This window comes from Pan paniscus, chromosome 10 (assembly GCF_029289425.2).
Source record: "Pan paniscus chromosome 10, NHGRI_mPanPan1-v2.0_pri, whole genome shotgun sequence".
Taxonomy (NCBI): domain Eukaryota; kingdom Metazoa; phylum Chordata; class Mammalia; order Primates; family Hominidae; genus Pan; species Pan paniscus.
This window is the reverse complement of record NC_073259.2, coordinates 15,022,549-15,041,718: the sequence shown is the minus strand read 5'-3', so window position 1 is coordinate 15,041,718 and position 19,170 is coordinate 15,022,549. Positions and strand designations below refer to the sequence as shown.

Here is a 19,170-nt window from a genome sequence, read left to right as displayed (position 1 = left end):
TTGCACTTGAATGGCAAGATCTGGAGACTAGGGCAAACTTCCAAAACTGCTAGACTGTACTGCCCAAATATTTAAGTATTCCTTTACCATTTTTGAAAAAAACTTACTAAAAGATTTGAGAAGCTTGCAATTAAACAGGGGAATACTATTACAATGCATGGGTAATTTACTCATTGCTAGCCCCACTTATGAAGACTGTTTATACCAGTTTTTGTTTGATTGTTTTGAAACAAGGTCTCACTCTGCCACCCATGCTAGAGTGCAGTGGTGTGATCATGGGTCACTGCAGCCTTGCCCTCCTAGGCTCAAGCGAGCTTCCCACCTTAGCCTCCCAAGTAGCTGGGACTGCATATGTGTGCCACTGCACATGGCTAATTTTTAAAATGTATTTGTTGTAGAGATGGAGTCTCACAGTGTTGTCCAGGCTGGCCTTGAACTTTTGTGCTTAAGCGATCCTTCAACTGTGGCCTCCCAAAGTGTCTGGATTACAGGCGTGAGCCACCGCACCCGGCCAATACTAGTTTTAAACAACCTGGTGGAATTGGATCATAAAGTATCTCTTTGCAAATATGCAAAGAGCAGGTAGTCTATTCAGGGGTTTGCCTGCAATAAGGTAGGCAGAGTCTGATGCCTGACAGGTAACAAGCAATAGCCACTATCAAGGCTCTCAAAAATCAGATAACTAAAAGGAGTCTTAGGTATAGTTGGCTTTTGTCACCTTTGATCCCTAATTTTGGTCTCCTAGTAAAGCACTTATCTGAGGCATTTAAAATGTCAGAGTCGGAACCTTTATATTAGACAGTGGAATGCCAACAGTCATTCAATAACATTAAAGAAAACTAAGGAAATTCTTTATGGGCCCCCAAGATATTTACCCTAAGATAGTTACGTTGAATTTCACCCTGACCATGTAAATTGATGGCTTATCTTCACAGGCATGGAACAAGACACGTAAGTCATCCCTCTTCTCACCTGAGACAAATGCATATCTGATTGCTCCCCCTGCCTGTTTATCTTATGTAAAAATGCAGATTCATTGAACTAGATGAATGTTTAAGTGACTGTTCCCCTACCCTCTTACATGTGAAGGCTAATTAAAGACTCAAAAGAATGCAACTGCTTGCCTCTTATCTACCCATACCCTTTTAAAAATGTATCTTCTTCTTTCAATACCTGGCCTTTTCCCTTTAAATATTGGGATCCCAAGACCCTCTTTGGAAAAAGTATGAAACACAATGTTTCCTGTGGATCTACGTTCTTTCCTGGGCATGTCCTCAACCTCAGCAAATAAACCTAAAATGATCAGGATTCACCTTGGTCATTTTTCTTTAGTTTACATTTCCTAAGCTACAGACCTGTGCAGCACATGACTATACTGAATACTGTGGGCAACTTCAACATGATGGTATCTGTGTCTCCAAATGTCTCAACAAAGAAAAGGTACAGTAAACATATGGTTTGAAAGATAAAAGTGGTATGCCTCTAAAGGGCACTATAGCATTATAGTATTTACATGTCTTTGTCCAGGGTTCCTGGCTCATAACTTCTATAGCCCTCATTATAGTCTTGTTATAGTGCTGGGACACTTTAGGCTCAGAAAACGGACTCTCTCTGTCTCTTTCTCCTGCCCTCCTTTCACCTGCCCAAGGCAGGACTCTGCACATCATAAGATCCTCATTCCAGAGAGGGTCCTGCCCATCCTTAGGAGGTGGGAATGCTGCACAGAGAGGCCAAGAAGAATCTGGATAAGCCTTGGTGGGTTATCCCATCTCATACAACTAGTGTTAGATCATCCCTTCTGGTCCAGTTGTATTTGTACATGGTTGTCAATCATGTCTACCCAATGATGTCTCCATTGAAGGCTCAAGAGGACAGGGCTCAGGGAGCTTCCGGAAAGCTGAACACGTGGAGGCTGACAAAACTCTTCCCTATGCCAGGAGGGTGGCACACCCCAACTCCACAGAAGCTCCTGGGTTAGGGACCCCTCCAGACTCACCCTATGTATCTCTTCATCTGGCTGTTTATTTGTATCATGTAAAATACCCTTTGTAATAAACCAGTAAACATAAGTGTTTCCCTGAGTTGTGTGAGCACTCTAGCAAATTAATCAAACACAAAGAAGAGGTCATAGGAACCCCAACTTGAAGCTGGTGGGTCAGATGTTCTAGAGACCTGGACTTGCTATCTTGGGAAGGAGGGGACAGTCTTGGGAGACTGAGCCTACAACCTGTGGGATCTGATGCTATCTCCAGGTAGGCGGTGTCACAATTGAACTGGAGGACACCTAGCTGGTGTCCCCTCCAGAACTGCTTGCTTGCTTGGTGTGTGGGGAGAAATTCCCCTGTATGTGGTCATAGAAGTCTTCCATGTTGATGGTTGCTGTGGTGTGAGAGCAGAAGAAAAACACATTGGAGGTGGTTTTTCCACACACAGGCACTTACTATGAATGGAGCTTGCAGGACTGGAAGTTGCTCTGGGTGAGTCAGGGAGTGTGTGTTGCATGCAGGTGAAAGCCTAGGACATTACTGCACACTGTTGTGGACTTTATAAACAGTGGACACTTAGGCTACACTAAATTTGTTAAAATATTGTTCTTTCTTCAGTAAATTAACCTTAGGTTTCTGTATCTCTTTCACTTTATACACCTTTTAATTTTTTAAACTTTTTGACTCTTGTAATAACGCTTAGTTTAAAACACAACTGTACAGCTTTTCTTTATAAGCTTTTTTCTATTTAAAAAAATTTTTTTTTAGTTTTTAAACTTTTCTGTTAAAAATTAAGACACAAACACACACATTAGCTCAGGCCTAAACAGGGTCAGGATCATCAATATCAGTGTCTTCCATGTGTTGTCCCACGGGAAGGTCTTCAGGGGCAGTAACACGTATGAAGCTGCCGCGTCTTATGATAACAATGCTTCCTTCTGGGATATTTCCTGAAGGCTCTTGGCTGAATCTGCTTTTCAGTCAGCTTCGTTTTTGGAAAGCAGAGGCCGGGCATGGTGGCTCACACCTGTAATCCCCGTACTTTGGGAGGACAAGGTAGAAGGATCACATATAGCCAGGAGTTCAAGACCAGTTTAGACAACAGAGCAAGAACCTGTCTCTACAAAAAGTAAAGATAAAAAAAATTAGTTGGGTGTGATAGTGTGCATCTGTTGTCCAGCTACTTGGGGGACTGAGGTGAGAGAATGGCGTGAGCCCAGTTCAACACTTTAGTGAGCTATGATTATGCCGCTGCAGTCCAGCCTGGGCAACAGAGCGAGACTCTGTCTCAAAAACAAAACAAAACTAGAAAGAGTACACTCTAAAATAATAATAAAAGTATTGTAAACACATAAACCAGTAACAGTCATTTATGATCATTATCAAGTATTGTGTACTGTATGTAACTCTCCAAGCTATACTCATATACACTGGCAACTCAGGTTTGCTTATACAAGGACCACCACAAACATGTGTCATGCGTTGTGCTACCATGTTATGATAGTTACTATGCCACTAGGTCACAGAAATTGCTCAGCTCTGTTATAATCTATGGAACCACCTTCCTATATGCAGTCTGTTGTTGGCTGAAATATCGTTATGCAGCCCGTGACTGTGCATTGGCATTTGTCCACTTGGCCTTCAGCCTAGCTTTGTACTTCGTCTTTGACATTTTGGCTTCCACTGCAATTTACTTCAGGCTTGGACTCCTTGAGGATCTCTCCAAACCTGCCATGGTCTGTTTCTTGCCACCAGTCCCTAGCTGCACATTCTTAGGGCAGCTGCCCCAGCTTAGTCTGATTTATGGGGCCCCTTATCTCATAACTTTTAGAATCTTGACCAAGTCAGGCTACCCGGCAGGAGGAAATGTCAAAGGCAGAGGCAAAAGTGGCCCTCTCACTTTGTCTGTATCTCCAGGGTCTTCCTTTGCATGGTCTCCTTTCCTTCTACCCTCAAGTCCATTCCTCTCCTGTTTCTCTCCGCCCCTCCAGGTTTCCTCCTTTAACCGCATCACCTAGAGTCATCTTCACCCTGCAAAGTGGTTTTGTTCAAACTAATGTATTAACACTCAACTCAGTGCAGTTGCCCTTTGAATGATCACACCCAGGAGACTTTTTTCTAATTAGTGTTCACCTTGACTGTACTATATTGCAGTGTTGATCATTTTGTCCTTTGGCTCAGATAGCTGTAAACTGCCTTCTATTTCACTGATTCATCATTCTCTCATCTTCCTTTCCCATCTTCAAATGTGGACATTTCTTAAAGGTCATTCTCTGTTCCTCATTTTTTTTCAAAAACTTTTAAGAAAATATACATAATAAAATGTACCTTAACCCTGTTCAAATGTACACTTCATTCATGTTGAACATACTCGCATTGTTGTGCGACCAGTCTCCAGAACTTTTCCTCTTGCAAAACTGAAATTCTTACACCCGTAAAACAACTCCCTATTTGCCCTTCCCCCAGCCCCTGACAATCACTCTTCTACTTTCTGTCTCTATGAATCTGACTACTCTAGCAACCTCATGTAAGTAGAATAATACAGTATTTGTCTTTTGACTGGCTTTTTCACTGAGTATAATGTGATGGTTAATTTTATGTGTCAACTTGGCTGAGCCACCGTACCCATACATTTGGCCAACATTATTCTGGGTGTTTCTGTGAAGGTGTTTTTTGGATGAGATTAACAATTAAATCAATGGACTCTAAGTAAAGCAGATTACCCTCCGTAATGTGGGTGGACCTCATCCAATTAGGTGAAGACCTTACTAGAGCAAAGACTGACTTCCCCTGAACAAGGAGTTGTGCCAGCAGACTGCCTTTGGCCTTGAACCATAACTCTTCCCTAGGTCTCCAGCCTGCCAGCCAATACAATCAGATTTTCACTCACCAGTCCTCCACAACTGCATGAGCTAATTCTTTAAGCCTCTTTTTCGCTCTGTGTAGACACACACACACACACACACACACACACACACACACACCCTGCTGGTTGTTTCTCTGGAGAACCCTAATACAAATAATAGCCTCAGGGCTCATCCATGTCGTAGCATGTGTCAGAACTTCCTTCCAAGACTGAATCATATTCCACTGTATGTATATACCACACTTTATCCACTCATCTGTCAATAGACACTTGGGTTGCTTCTACCTTTTGGCTGTTGCGAATAATGCTGTTATAAACACAGGTGTGCAAAAATGTCTTCAAGACACTGCTTTTACTTCTGTTGTTTACAAACCCAGACGTGAAATTGTTGGATCATATGGTAATTCTATTTTTAATTTTTTTCCATAGCGGCTACACCATTTTACATTCCCACCAGCCATGTACAAAAGTTCTAATTTCTCTATATCCTTGCCATCATTTATTTTTTGTTTTGCTCCTTTTGGGTTGAGGTTTTTTCTTTCTTCTTTTTTTTTGAGACAGGGTCTTGCTCTGTCACCCAGGCTGGAGTGCAGTGGTGCAATTATAGCTCACTACAGCCTTGAACTCCTGGGCTCACACAATCCTCCTACCTCAGCCTCTTGGGTAGCTGGGACTACAGGTGTGTGCCACGATTCCCCCCTAATATTTTTTTAAATTTTTTGCAGAGATCTGGTCTCACTATGTTACACAGGATGGTCTTGAACACCTGCCCTCAAGTTATCCTCTTGCTTCAGCTTCCCAAAGTGCTGGAATTGCAAGTATAAGCCACTGTGCCTGGCTGTGTGTGTGTGTGTGTGTGTGTGTGTGTGTGTAATAGTAGCCATCCCAATGGATTGCAGTGGTACCTCATCGTGGCTTTGAGTTGCATTTTCCCAGTGACTGGGATGTCGAGCATCTTTTCATGTGCCTGTGGGCCATTTGCACATCTTTTTTGGAGAAATATCTATTTAAGTATTTTGCCCATTTTTTAAATCAGATTGTTTTCATGTTGCTGAGATATAGAAGTTCTTTATATATTCTGGTTATTAACCCCTTATCAGATAGATGATTTACAAATACTTGCTCCCATTCTGTAGGTTGCCTTTTCACTCTGTTGATCCTGTCCTTCAATGCACAGAAGTTGTAACTTTTGTTGTTGTCCAATTCATCTATTTTTATGTTATTTTACAAATCCCTCAACTCATCATCAATGTTTTTGTTGCCTGTGCTTTTTGGTGTCATAGCCAAGGAATCATTGCCAAATGCAATGTCATAAAGCTTTTCCCCTCTGTTTTCTTCTACCAGTTTTATAGTTTTATAGCTTTTAACTTTAATTTTTAACTTCATTTTAACTTTAGAAAATCCATCTTAAGTTAATTTGGATATATTGTATAAGACAAGGATCCTACTTCATTCTTTCATATGTGGATACCTCCTTCTTTTTGGAAACTTTTCCTTTCAGTAATCTTACTACCTCCACAGCTTTAGTTTAGATGTTTTTTTGTTGTTGTTGTTGTTTCCCAGGGGTGATCAAATCCATATATCCAGCTTTTACCACCTTCCTGAGTTCTAGTCCCCCCATTTTCAAACACCACTGAAAATTTAGTTTGACTAAGTACATCAACCTATTATGTGAAGAAACAACATGTCCCACCCCCACTACGGTGTGGCTTAATGAGCTAAAGTAACATATCAAGATAGACATAATAATCCAAGAAACTGGGGTTCAGAGAAGTAAATATTATTAGGGTGCATCTTGCGCTGTTCCACAGTGAGGTATATAGGGTTTTGGGGACAGAACAATCTAGTCTCTAATAATGTTTTCTCTTATACCACAGGCACATTTCATGAGCCTTTCCCACTACCTAGGTGTTCCAGTTTGGATGTGGTTTGTTTGGCCTAAGTCTCATGTTGAAATCTGATTTCCAGTGTTGGAGGTGGCATCTGGTGGGCAATGTTTGGACCATGGGGGTACATCCCTCATGAAAGGCTTGCTGCCCTTATGGCAGAAGTGACTCAGTTCTCACTCTTAGTTCCTGAGAGAATTGCTTGTTGAAAACAAACTTGTACCTCCCACATGCTCTCCTTCTAGAAGAGGATCTAAGGAAATTTATAATAAAAGCAGAGGAACGCTGAAACCAAACCCAATTCATATCAGTAATAGCTACCATTTGTTAAGCTTCCACAATGACATGTAAGATGTTAAGCCCTTTATGTTACCAGGATTATCTCACTTATCTCATAAGAATTCTAGAACATCGGTCCTATTATTATCTTTATTTTATTCGTGAGAAAAGCAGAGACTCAGAAGGCTTAAGTCATAGGCCAAGGTCATTCAGCCAGTTGAATGGTGGAGTGGGGAATATCTGGATCCAGGCAGTCAGACTTTTTTTTTTTTTTTTGAGACGGAGTCTCGCTCTGTCGCCCAGGCTGGAGTGCAGTGCGGTGATCTCGGCTCACTGCAAGCTCCGCCTCCCAGGTTCACGCCATTCTCCTGCCTCAGCCTCCCAAGTAGCTGGGACTACAGGCACCCACCACCACGCCCAGCTAATTTTTTTTTTTTTTTTTTGTATTTTTAGTAGAGACGGGGTTTCACCGTGTTAGCCAGGATGGTCTCGATCTCCCGACCTCGTGATCTGCCCGCCAGGCAGTCAGACTTTATTAGAACATGCACTTAAAATTAGCAAGAAGGAATGAGAACAACAACAACAAAATTAAAAAATGCTTGCCGAAGAAAACTAAAACAATGTACAATATTTAGCCCTGAGATCACTAGCAGTGAAGGCAAAGAAGAATGCATAATGGGTTTCTATAGCTCTCACTGTCCGGTTATAGAAAATATTTCTACATTAGTACAAGCACTTTTCTTCCTAAGCCCTGAGTTTTGAGAGTTTATCAAGAAGGCCTCTGAGTTCATTCAATTAATGGCATCATCTAAGGCTGTTTAATAACAAATGCAGAGGTAGTCCACATAAGGAACTTTTGCCTTTACCTTTGAGACAAAGCCCAGGGCCTCACGTTAGGAGCACAGCTCTCCTAACGTAAGAGAGCTTTCTCCTGGAGTAAGCCTCCAGGGCAGAAGCAAGGGGAGGATGGAGGGACACAATGCAGATTTACAGCCTGGTGGGTACGGCCTTTGTCCTCTCCATGTCTATTGTCACTCTTGAGGTCCAAGCCTCTACTGCACTGCCTGGTTTACTGCACAACCCAACTTGGCTGCTTGCTTCTGGTCTCTCCCCACCAAACCATCCTTCACACTGCTTCCAGCTTAATATTTCCAAGACACTGCATTTGCAAATCCACTCCTCTGTTTAAAAATGTTTCAGTGACTTGCAACTTGTCTACAGTGTGAAGTATAAATTTATTAGCTTGTTGTTTAAAGCCTTCTACAACCAGACCCCGACCGACCTTCACGTCCTATTGAGAGGTGACAGCCTGCTGGCAGCCCTCGCAACCTTGGCTCGCTCTTGGCGCCTCCTCGGCCTTGGCACCCACTCTGGCCGCGCTTGAGGAGCCCCTCAGCCCGCAGCTGCACTGTAGGAGCCCCTTTCTGGGCTGGCCAAGGCCGGAGCCAGCTCCCTCAGCTTGCAGGGAGGTGTGGAGGGAGAGGCGCAGGCGGGAACCGGGGCTGCGCTCGGCGCTTGCGGGCCAGCGCGAGTTCCCGGTGGGCGTGGGCTCGGCGGGCCCCGCACTCAGAGCGGCCGGCCCGCCAGCCCCGGGCAGTGAGGGGTTTAGTACCTGGGCCAGCAGCTGCCGTGCTCCATTTCTCGCCGAGCCTTAGCTGCCTCCCCGCAGGGCAGGACTCGGGACCTGCAGCCCACAATGACTGAGCAGCCCGCCATGACTGAGCCGCCCGCCGGCGCCCCAGCCATGGGCTCCTACGCGGCCGGAGCCTCCCCGACGAGCGCCGCCCCCTAATCCGCGGTGCCCAGTCCCATCAACCCCCAAAGGGCTGAGGAGTGCCGGTGCACAGCGCGGGATTGGCAGGCAGCTCCACCTGCTGCCCCCTGCCGCATCCACTTGGTGAAGCCAGCTGAGTTCTTAAGTCTAGTGGGGACTTGGAGAAACTTTATGTCTAGCTAAGGGATTGTAAATACACCAATCGGCACTCTGTATCTAGCTCAAGGTTTGCAAACACACCAATCAGCACCCTGTGTCTAGCTCGGGGTTTGTGAATGAACCAATCGGCACTCAGTATCTAGTTAATCTGGTGGGGACTTGGAGAACCTTTGTCTAGCTAAGGGATTGTGAATGCACCAATCGGCACTCTGTATCTAGCTCAAAGTTTGTAAATGCACCAATCAGCACTCTGTGTCTAGCTCACGGTTTGTAAATACACCAATCGACACTCTGTATCTAGCTAATCTAGTGGTGACCTGGAGAATTTTTGTGTCTAGCTCAGGGATTATAAAAACGCACCAATCAGCACCCTGTCAAAACGGATCAATCAGCTCTCTGTAAAACAGACCAATCAGCTCTCTGTAAAATGGACCAATCAGCAGGATGTGGGTTGGGCCAGAGAAGAGAATAAACACAGGCTGCCCAAAGCCAGCAGCGGTAACTCACTGGGATTCTCTTACCACAGTATGGGAGCTTTGTTCTTTTTTTGTTTTTTTAGGTCTGTACTGCCTTTACGAGCTGTAACACTCACTGCAAATGTCTGCAGCTTCACTCCTGAAGCTAGTTGAGAGCACGAACCCACCAGGGTGAACGAGCAACTCCAGTACATGCCGTCTTAAAAGCTGTAACACTCAGGCGAAGGTCTGCAGCTTCACTCCTGAGCCAGCAAGACCACAAACCCGCCAGAAGGAAAAAACTCCGAACCCATCGGAACATCTGAGAGAACAACCTCCAGACACACTGCCTTTAAAAACTAATACCGCGAGGGTCTGCGGCTTCAGTCTTGCGTTAGTGAGACCAAGAACCCATCAATTCTGGACACACTATCAACTTTGTTTCTCCAAGGGTGCTTCTTAAACTGGATGATTCACACCCTAGGAGTGTGTGTGTAGGATGGGGTTTGAAGCAGTAGGGTAAAAAACCTAGCGCACGTTCTATTCCAGAGGTGTCAATTTACCAGACAACAGTTATTTTAAAACTTTTTTATGCAAAAACATGTTATAGGGTGGAATGCAACATTTTTATGAGCCTGTGGGCCATTTGTATACATCTTTGGAGAAATGGCTATTTAAATACTCTGCCCATTAATTCTAAACTTAAAACTACGACTCCAAAGACCCTCTAAGAATTTTGCTGGGCCATATCCCAAGACCCTGAAGGGTATTACTCGCCCTCTCCAAACTGCCGAAGTCGGAAGCAGGTGACAAAAAAGCTGACCCTGGAATCACCTTTCGCAAATTTCCCACCTCCAAGTTTTTCGATAGTTTGTAATACTGGCTCCTCTCCCCAAAAGCCTTCCCTTCAAGTCCCAGCAACTCTCCCTGATCCTGCTGGGAAGGCGCACCAATTACCTGTCACTCCAGGAAAGCTCATAGCATAAGATGATCCCATTGGTCATCTCCCAGAACCAGACTTTCTGAAAAGTCCTTAAGGACCAGCTAGTCCAATCCCTCACTGAATAAAGGAGAAGCAAAGTCTAGGGAGGTGAGTTGATTCGTTGTCCTCCTAATTAGCAGGTGAGCTCCTGGCAGGGCTGGGGCTTCATCTTCTGGGCTCTCTGCAAGGTCGTGCCCGGCACGGGCCAGGAAGAATTTCATAAACTCGTCATCTAGACGGCCTTTGACTAACACCATCTCTCCGTGTGGAGGAGCCGCTGGGGTGCGCGGGGCAGGTGTCGTCCGTTTCAGAGGTAAAATAACCCAGCTGCAGACCTCCAGAGGCCGACTAGAGCCGGGGTCAGAAAACAGGTTTTCCCTCTCGGGGACAGCGCCCAGGGGACGGGCATTAGAACATCGGCTGATGTTTCATCTGGTCAGGGAACCATCCAGGGCTTAGTACACCTGGCGCTAATCGGCGGGGATTAATTTCACACCCCGCAGCTGGCGGAAAGGAGCGGGAGGAGGCACCTAGCCCTGGGGTTGAGATCCAAGTTTCTGCGCGCGCAAACCACGCCCCTGTAGATTCTGGCTGCTGCGTGTTCGCGCGCGTCCCGGAGTGCGCATGCGCAGCGGCGGGGGTTGTTCCGGCAGCCTTTTATTGAGGGGACCCGCCAGTTTCAAATTCAGTGGCGTTTGCCCTGATTCCCGGGGCCTGGCTTTCAGCGTAGCAATTCTGCCGGCGAAGAAGGTGAGCGCAGTGCTGTGTGGCAGTAGAGCTTCTTAGGACGAGGAGCAGCGGGACGAGGAAGGGCAGACTGGTGAAATCGCAAACTGGGTGTCTGTTCCGGCGCCGGACCCCTGTTTGCAAAGGTGGGTGGCCCGTCCGGAGCGGGAAAACGTTCCGGAAGTGGAGGGCCGGGCCAGCGTGATTGACAAGCGGGAACTCCTGTGTGGGGACGGGGTAGGCCTAGGAAGGTTGTGCCTGCGGTGGAACTGGGCGGTGCGCAGGAGTGGGCATTAACAGCAGTTGCGTGTCTGGGTCTTAGATTTGGCCTAGCTGTGTTGAGCTTTTCATGGATTATGTTACGTAGATAAGACACTGCAACAGTGAGTGAGCGCTTGTAACCCACCTGTCTCTTACAGAAACTGAGCCCCAGCGATACTAACTTTAGCAAGGATACAGCTGGGATCCTAAACTTGGCAATCAGAGCCCAGAGCCGATAAAGTTAGCTGCGTGAGTCTGGCTTCCCCCGGGGCGGGAATCGAGGCGGAGCAGGGTACAGTACGGAGGCCAGGGATGAGTGCAGTTGACCAGATTGTTGACGGAAGTGTCATAAAAGTGGACTTAAATGTTGATAAGAGCTGGTTGGGTTCCACACAGGTTGCGAGCTCAGGATGCACGTTGGAGGGGACACAGGGCCAGAGCAAGGTGGGAATGCGGGTATTATGGGCCAGGCCATCCTCCAGCTGGTGGAGCACCGCAGCACTGCAGTGTGTGGCCCTGGCTTAACAGCAGTGCGGAAAAGCTTTTCTCTTGGGGCTGTGGTGCTTTCCAGGTGTGTGAAGTTAAAACATTTTAGGGCCATACGGTAGGTAGTACCTGCCACATAGTTGTCTTGGTCAGCCCCGGCTGCCATGACAAAATACCATAAACTGGGTGACTTAGACACAGAAATGTGTTTTCTCACAGTCCCAGAGGCTTGGGATGTCCCACGACAATAGTCTGTACTCGGTAATGAGTGATAATTGGGGACTGAAGAAAATGAACACGTTAAGAACTAATATGTTCCTGAAGTGCTTTCACAACTCTAACCTCGTTTTATGAGCATAAGCTTTGCTGTCCTGGTGTGTGCCTTGGCACTGGGAGGTGATGGTTGTCCTCCACACAGCCAACCTGAAGAGGGCTGAACAAGTCACTGCAAATGTTTTTAATAGGGCTTAGTGAATCCGTTATACTCAGATTTATCTAAACCTCTATGATTTAGCCTGTGCTGCTTCTGGAATAATGAGATCCATAATTACCACTGATGGGGAAGTGAAATAATACTTACGCTTCTTCTGTATTGTTTAGTGTTGTCATTCTAGAGTTTGGTCACCAAGTCTGTCTTTTTTATCCCACTTACCCTGGTGGGAGGAAAAGTGAGGAGATAGAAAGTTTCAGGTGGCTTGGGGGTCTGGCAGATGTGGTTCAAATCCTGAGTTCAAGCACTTGCTGAGTGACCTTGGGCAAGTCATATAAGTTTACTGAGTCTCAGTTTCTTTCTCTATAAAATAGAGCTTATAAAAATACCACACAGGGTTTTTGTGGGGTTATCTGAAAACGGTTTGAAACCATTAAAGAACTGGCCATTTAACTAATAGGTATTCAAGTCATGGGACCTCCGTTACCCAGCCTCGGAAGAGAAACCTTTACTTACAGCCCTGATGTCTGGCTGGCTACTCATTCGTTCATCAGATTTTTGTTGAATGCCTATGAGGTGTTGAAGCACCTAGTTCTGAGTCCTGGAGCCAGAGAAGAGCAAGACAGACAAGGTTCCTCTATTTATGGAACGTATATTCCAGTGAGGAAGAATAAATAGGTTCAGATGGTGCTAAGAGCTATGAATAAATTAAATACAGAGTAATGTGATTTTTAAAAAGTGACTTAGAGCAAGCTAGGGGGTGAGGAGTGGGGGTGGTGTTTGACCACTGTCCAGCGGCCAGACAGCCGGAGAGGCTTCTCTGAGGAGGTGAGCCAAAGCCTGGATATTGAGGAGGACTCCTTCTCCAGGCCAAGGGGAGCAGCAAGTGCAAGGCCCGAGCTGAGTAGATGAGGCTGGGAGCCTGACCAGTCTCAGGCTGAGCAGTGCTCTGTCTTGAGAGGAGCTGCTGGTCAGCTTTTTGTCTTGGGATTCAGAACGAGGAGACATGAAGACTTTTTACTTGGCAGTGGGAGCTGAAGCTGAAAGGTCCAGGGGCTGATGAGGCCACGTGTAAGCGAAAGTTCGGGATAAGCAGAAACCGAGTGCGCTGAGGGAGTGAGATTGTGGCTGTATCCGGCACCTGGCTGAGCAGGAGAGTGAACCCCGTGGGTGTGTGTTTGCTGGTGACGTTCCTGGAGCTGTCTTGAAGTCCGAGCTGCCTTGCAGCTCTAGTCTGCTTCTGTTTTTGGCCTTTCCCAGATAGTTTCAATTCTTACTCTCAGTTTGTGAACCTCCCTTCAGTGAACCTCCCTTCACTTATGCTGGATATCTCTTGCGACTGGATGAGCTTCACTAAAGCACAGTCATTTGGACCTGGATTCGAATCCCTGGTTTTCCACTTTTTAGCTGTGACTTATTTAATTTCTGTAAGCATCAGTATCCAGTAGCTGTATCCTTATAGTGTTGTACAGATTAAATGAGATAATAAAAGCAAAAGACCACTGTAGAGTGTTTAACACATAGGAGGTACTCAAAAATTTGTTAGGTACCTTTCTTCCCCTTTCCTTCATGTGTTAAAGCTTTTTCAGTACATACCCCTCTCTCAGGATTGAATTGTAAATCATGTTTTTTAATTACCCTTCTTGTAATAATTCCTCTACCTCTGTAGTCATGTTTTTCTTTTTTCATTTTTTCTTGTCCCCAGAATGGCTAACAAAACAGCCAAATATACCTCTGTAAAGACAGAGGGTAAAATAATGCTAGTTCTGTGAGTTCTCTCTTCTTGTGCAAATCCATAAACTGCCACCAATCTGTAGTCATTTTAATTGCCCCTAAACCGAAGAGCATCGTGGCAACTACCTTTCCCCTCGTAGAGTGACACTATCACTAGTCTTATTGAGGCCAAAGTTATAAAGACGGGCTCTCGATCTACTAATATTAGTAAAATGGGTTTGGGACTTACTAACATTTGTGCTTAGAAGAGACAGACCTGGCAAAGAGCTTGGAGAAGTGAGTTCCAAAGAGAGAGGTGTGGGAACCAGGATGGAAGAGTCAGGCCTCCAGATAGCGTTTACTTCTCCTTTCTTCCTTGAATCACTGTCTCAGAGATAATTAGGTTCAGAAGAGGAGAAAAAAAAAGATGACGTCAACATGGAGCAGAGTTTTTCTTAGACCTTAGCCTAGCAAGGAAAGAGAAATGCCTGGTCTCAGTACTGGGAAGCTGTTCCAGCCAGAGCCCCGTGGCTGTGAAGAGAGCTCTCCTGTCTGGAGCCAAACAGAAAGCTCACAGGTCTTGAGGCCAGAAAAGTTAGTAGGTGGCAGCTCTGGTCGGTGCTGGAAATGGAGGCCAGGATGAACTAAGAAGCAAACTAAAGATACTTGTAAGATAAGGACGTGTAGGCCGGGTGCGGTGGCTCACGCCTGTAATCCCAGCACTTAGGGAGGCCAAGGCGGGCGGATCACGAGGTCAGGAGATCGAGACCATCCTGGCTAACACGGTGAAACCCCGTCTCTACCAAAAAAAAAAAAAAATTAGCCGGCCGTGGTGGCGGGCGCCTGTAGTCCCAGCTACTCGGGAGGCTGAGGCAGGAGAATGGTGTGAACCCGGGAGGCGAGCTTGCAGTGAGCCGAGATCGCGCCACTGCACTCCAGCCTGGGCGACAGAGTGAGACTCTGTCTGCGGGGAAAAAAAAAAAAGGACATGTATGTTAACTTGCGCTATCCAAACAAGCTGTGCTTATGGTCCTCTGCCTGTGCGTCATGATTTTCCAGGACTTCACCACGGGATAAAGTGAAGTAGCTTCAGCTTGTGAATGTGCATTGCAGAGACGTGGGAGAAGAAAGCTGCAAAAGTCATTATAAGCAACACCCTTGATCTTAGGGGTGCTGGTCTTTGAGAAGAGAGCTCTAAGCCTTTTGTAGAGGCATTAGAAAGGTATCGGAGCCACGGTGAAATGCAGGGGAGATTGGGTTTAGGGGCTTTCCTGGTCTGCATTCTGCTACAGCCGTTAAATGCCGCTAGATGGAGTGCGTGATTCTGGTATGGCCTCGTGGACCTGCGAAGGATGGAGAGAACATGGTCTCTGCTTCCCAGAAAAAAGGAGAAATTTGGTAACAAGTGTGGAGACTGCTCTTAAATAATGCTCCAGATTTCAAGCCACTTCTTCCTGGACCATGAGAGAGCTCCCTAATGTTGTATTTATTTTTCCTAGGTCCATGGCTAATGAAACACAGAAGGTTGGTGCCATCCATTTTCCTTTTCCCTTCACACCCTATTCCATCCAGGAAGACTTCATGGCAGAGCTGTACTGGGTTTTGGAGGCTGGCAAGATTGGGATATTTGAGAGTCCAACTGGCACTGTGAGTATGAACAGTGAGAGATACTGAAAAGGACAACTTAACGGCAGCCGTGCTAGCTTTTCCTGTTTGCCCATCCAGAGATTTTCATAGTTTGAAGTTGGGCAGAGTAGTCTCTCTCAGTTTATCTTTCTGAGTAATAGTCACTTCCTCTATTAAAGTCTTTTTTTTTTTTTTTTTTTTTTTTTTGAGATGGAGTCTCGCTGTGTCGCCCAGGCCGGAGTGCACTGGGACGATCTCGGCTCACTGCAAGCTCCGCCTCCCGGGTTCACGCCATTCTCCTGCCTCAGCCTCCTGAGTTGCTGGGACTACAGGTGCCCGCTGCCACGCCCGGCTAATTTTTTGTAGTTTTAATAGAGACGGGGTTTCACCGTGTTAGCCAGGATGATCTCAGTCTCCTGACCTCGTGATCCGCCCGCTTCGGCCTCCCAAAGTGCTAGGATTACAGGCATGAGCCACCGTGCCCGGCCTAAAGTCTTAAACATAGCTCTGTGGTCTGAGAAAAATTAGGCTAAAGTCATTGGTGCCTACCTATTACGGTAGATGAGACGGCTTTCTTACCAACTCTTTTCCCTCCCGTTCCCCATCCTTCAAATATAATTCTAAGTTTTAGTCTCTGCCGAGTGAACCAGTGTGTTATGATTATGTTTTGAACATAATTTTGTCTTGAACAATATGTCCTAATATTCTGTTTTTTCTAGTTAATAATTGCCCTTTTAAAGTTAGTTTAGTTTTTAATATACCTATGCCAGTTCCTCCCACATCATCCAGTGGCCTCTCAATATGATTTTCCATACAGATAACTCCTGTCTTAGTCAGCCAGGACTGCCATAGTAAAATACCATAGACTGGGTGACTTAACAGGAATTTATTTTCTCACCATTCTGGAGGCTGGAAAGTTGAAGATCCAGATTCTGGCAGGGTTCTGGTTCTGGGGAGGGGGTCTCTTCCTGGCTTGCAGATGGCTGCGTTCTTACTGTGGAGCAAGAAAAGAGGAGGAGGAGAAAACCAAATCTTTGGTGTCTCTTTCTCTTTTATGAGGATAAGGGCTGCTCCCTTATGGCTGCTCCGTTATGACCTCCTTTACCCTTGAAGGCCAGATCTGTAGTACAGTCACATGGCGGGGTTAGGATTTCCACATATGTTTGTTTGTTAAGATGGGCAGTCTCACTATGTGGCCCAGGCTGGTCTCGAACTCAAGCGATCCTCCCCTCTCAGCCTCCCAAGTACCTGGTGGCTGGCAAGATCCAAGATTACTGGTGCACACCACCATACACAGCTTCTTTTGTTTTGTTTTTGTTCTTTAAAAACATTTTTTTAACATGCATTTTGGTGGGGATACAATTCAGTCCACAGCACTGACCAATTCCATTTTTACCTTGGAGCCCTCCTGGAATCCTCCATCCTTTCCCTGTCATTTGAATTAGTTGCTCCTCAGACTGACTTGACAGATTTCAGCATGAGTGTTAGTGGGGACAGACGGCCGCACCCACACCACATCAGGGTATATGTCCGTTTGGAGGCTTTCCTCAAACGTCTGGCAGCCCTGGACTGCCTGTGTATGCTGAAGAACAGGGCACAGAAAGGCTGAGTCTGCAGGGCAGGCTGGCTGTGGCTGCCAGGCTGGGCTCCTTTGTTGGGGGCCTCCAGTTGCCAGCACATCTGTGGGATTTTCCCTAGAGTCTTCGGTCTCTCCAGAGCAGGTGCCTCTGAGCTCTGGCCCAGCAGGTACAGATGCTGAAGCCCAATAGCCGGTCTTCCGGGAGGTGGTCTGGGGAAGGGGATCCAGGTGGAGAGTCCCCCTCAGTGCCTGCTTTCAGCCTGGCCCTCCTCTCCCTCCCTCTTGCCTCCTCAATCTGCCGGTTGCCTCCAGGGCTCTCCTAGCTCAGCTTCCACTTAGAGCCCACTTCCTGTCTTCTGCAAGGAGCAGGCGCAGGGATTGCAACCTGGGAATCTAATTGTTCTTAAAAAGAATTTCAACCTGTCCCTTTGTTTTCAGTGGCCTGCTGTGTTCCTACCACTTCCTGAGTCTTTCTGAGAATGAGTGGTGGAGATCTCTGGGGACACTTGGGCTTGAGTGTCTCTGCCGAATCACTTCCATGTCTCTGCCTTCTTTCCCTCTCTCCTAAAACATATTACTCCTTCCACTTTCTTTGTTTTTGTGGGTGTAAGCCTCCATATTACTTTGGTTAATTTTAGTGTGCTTTGGAACACAGATGAGTGCATGTTCATTCTGCCTTGTTTAATTTTAGAGACAGGGTGTCGCTCTGTTGCCCAGGGCCGAGTGCAGTGTTAAGATCATGGTTCACTGCAGCCTCGACCTTCTGGCATCAAGTGATCTTCCCACGTCAGCCTCCTGAGCAGCTGGGACTACAGGTGTGCGCCATCACACCTAGCTAATTTTTTAATTTGTAGGAATGAGATCTCACTATGCTGCTCAAGCCGGTGGTCTTAAACCCCTAGGCTCAAGCAGTCCTCCCTCCTTGGCCTCCCATAGTGCTGAGATTACAGGCATGAGCCACTGTACCTGACCCCTTTCATCTTGTTTAGCCTGACAACCCATCTTCTCCCTCTCAGGTCTTTCCATCTCAGTCTTCTGCACTCCAGGCTTCTGCGTCTTCCTCCTCTGCTCAGCCTTTAATTGTCGATGTTTCTGGTTCTATAGCTTCATCTTCTTGTGTGCACTCTCTGTGAATGTACCCTGTGGCTTTATTACCTTTGACATTCTTCTGTCTTCTAAATCATCTCCTGAATAGAGTGTTTTCTCCTGTCCTGGGTGTCCCGCAGCCCATAGGAGCAGCCATGCTGTGGGACACCCTGAGTGGGGTTTGTGTTACCTGTTGTGCCTACCATGCCATTCCCCACCTTGGATGCACAGGTGCCCCACCTTAGCTGCCCGAGATGCTGTTTATCCTTGATAGTCACCTTTTAAGCCTTATACAGGTCTATCAAGTTGAGTCACCATTACCACTTGGTGTGTGCTGTGCCTTGTGTAACACTGCAGTTCCAGGAGTCCTCCAACCTGGAATGCATGCTTTGCGGGGATCTATGATGCCCTCGAATTGTATGTTACATGTGAACCTGTGAGCATTTTCTAGGGGCTCTGCACCTTTGTGTTCTCAGCTCTGAGCCCCATGCTTGCTGCAACCAGCAGGTGTTCAGAGTGAATGAATTTGCTTATCTTGGCATAAATCATGTAACTGTTGATGATACCCCAGGAAGGTGAGCCTTTGGTTATAAATCCTTTTAACATTTTCCAGTCTAAAAGTTTTGTGGTCTTATTACAGGATGTAGAAAACAGTGGGCCTCAGTTATTCTTTTGCTGTTGTGCCGGAGTATACCACGGTTGTTTTTGAAAGATAACTTTGACCATACCCTTAGGAACTTCCTCAGCTCACTTTCAAATGGAGGGCACTGGCTTTCTAACCATTGTGTCTCCCAGCCCAGTGACAGCTGAAGCTGACTGCTTCCGATATCACAGGCAGCACAGAAGAGCCGCCCTCCAGGTGCTGCTGGGAAATGCT

General features: G+C 46.3%; 2 protein-coding genes across 2 annotated transcripts in view; one reads left to right on the top strand and one right to left on the bottom strand.

Annotated features, from left to right (window-relative positions):
• Nucleotides 1-11,249, bottom strand: part of CLEC2D (C-type lectin domain family 2 member D) — a 157,633-nt gene extending 146,384 nt beyond the window's left edge. Inside the window, exon 1 of the mRNA XM_003829650.8 lies at nucleotides 10,362-11,249. The gene's annotated coding sequence lies outside the window, so the exon portion shown is untranslated. The remainder of the gene's footprint in view (nucleotides 1-10,361) is intronic.
• A 125-nt stretch (nucleotides 11,250-11,374) lies between these two features.
• LOC100990059 (ATP-dependent DNA helicase DDX11-like) overlaps nucleotides 11,375-19,170 on the top strand; it is a 30,792-nt gene continuing 22,996 nt past the window's right edge. Inside the window, 2 exon segments of the mRNA XM_063592997.1 lie at nucleotides 11,375-15,400; nucleotides 15,502-15,649. Coding sequence (XP_063449067.1) covers nucleotides 15,312-15,400; nucleotides 15,502-15,649 — 237 coding nt within the window. The 5' untranslated portion in view covers nucleotides 11,375-15,311.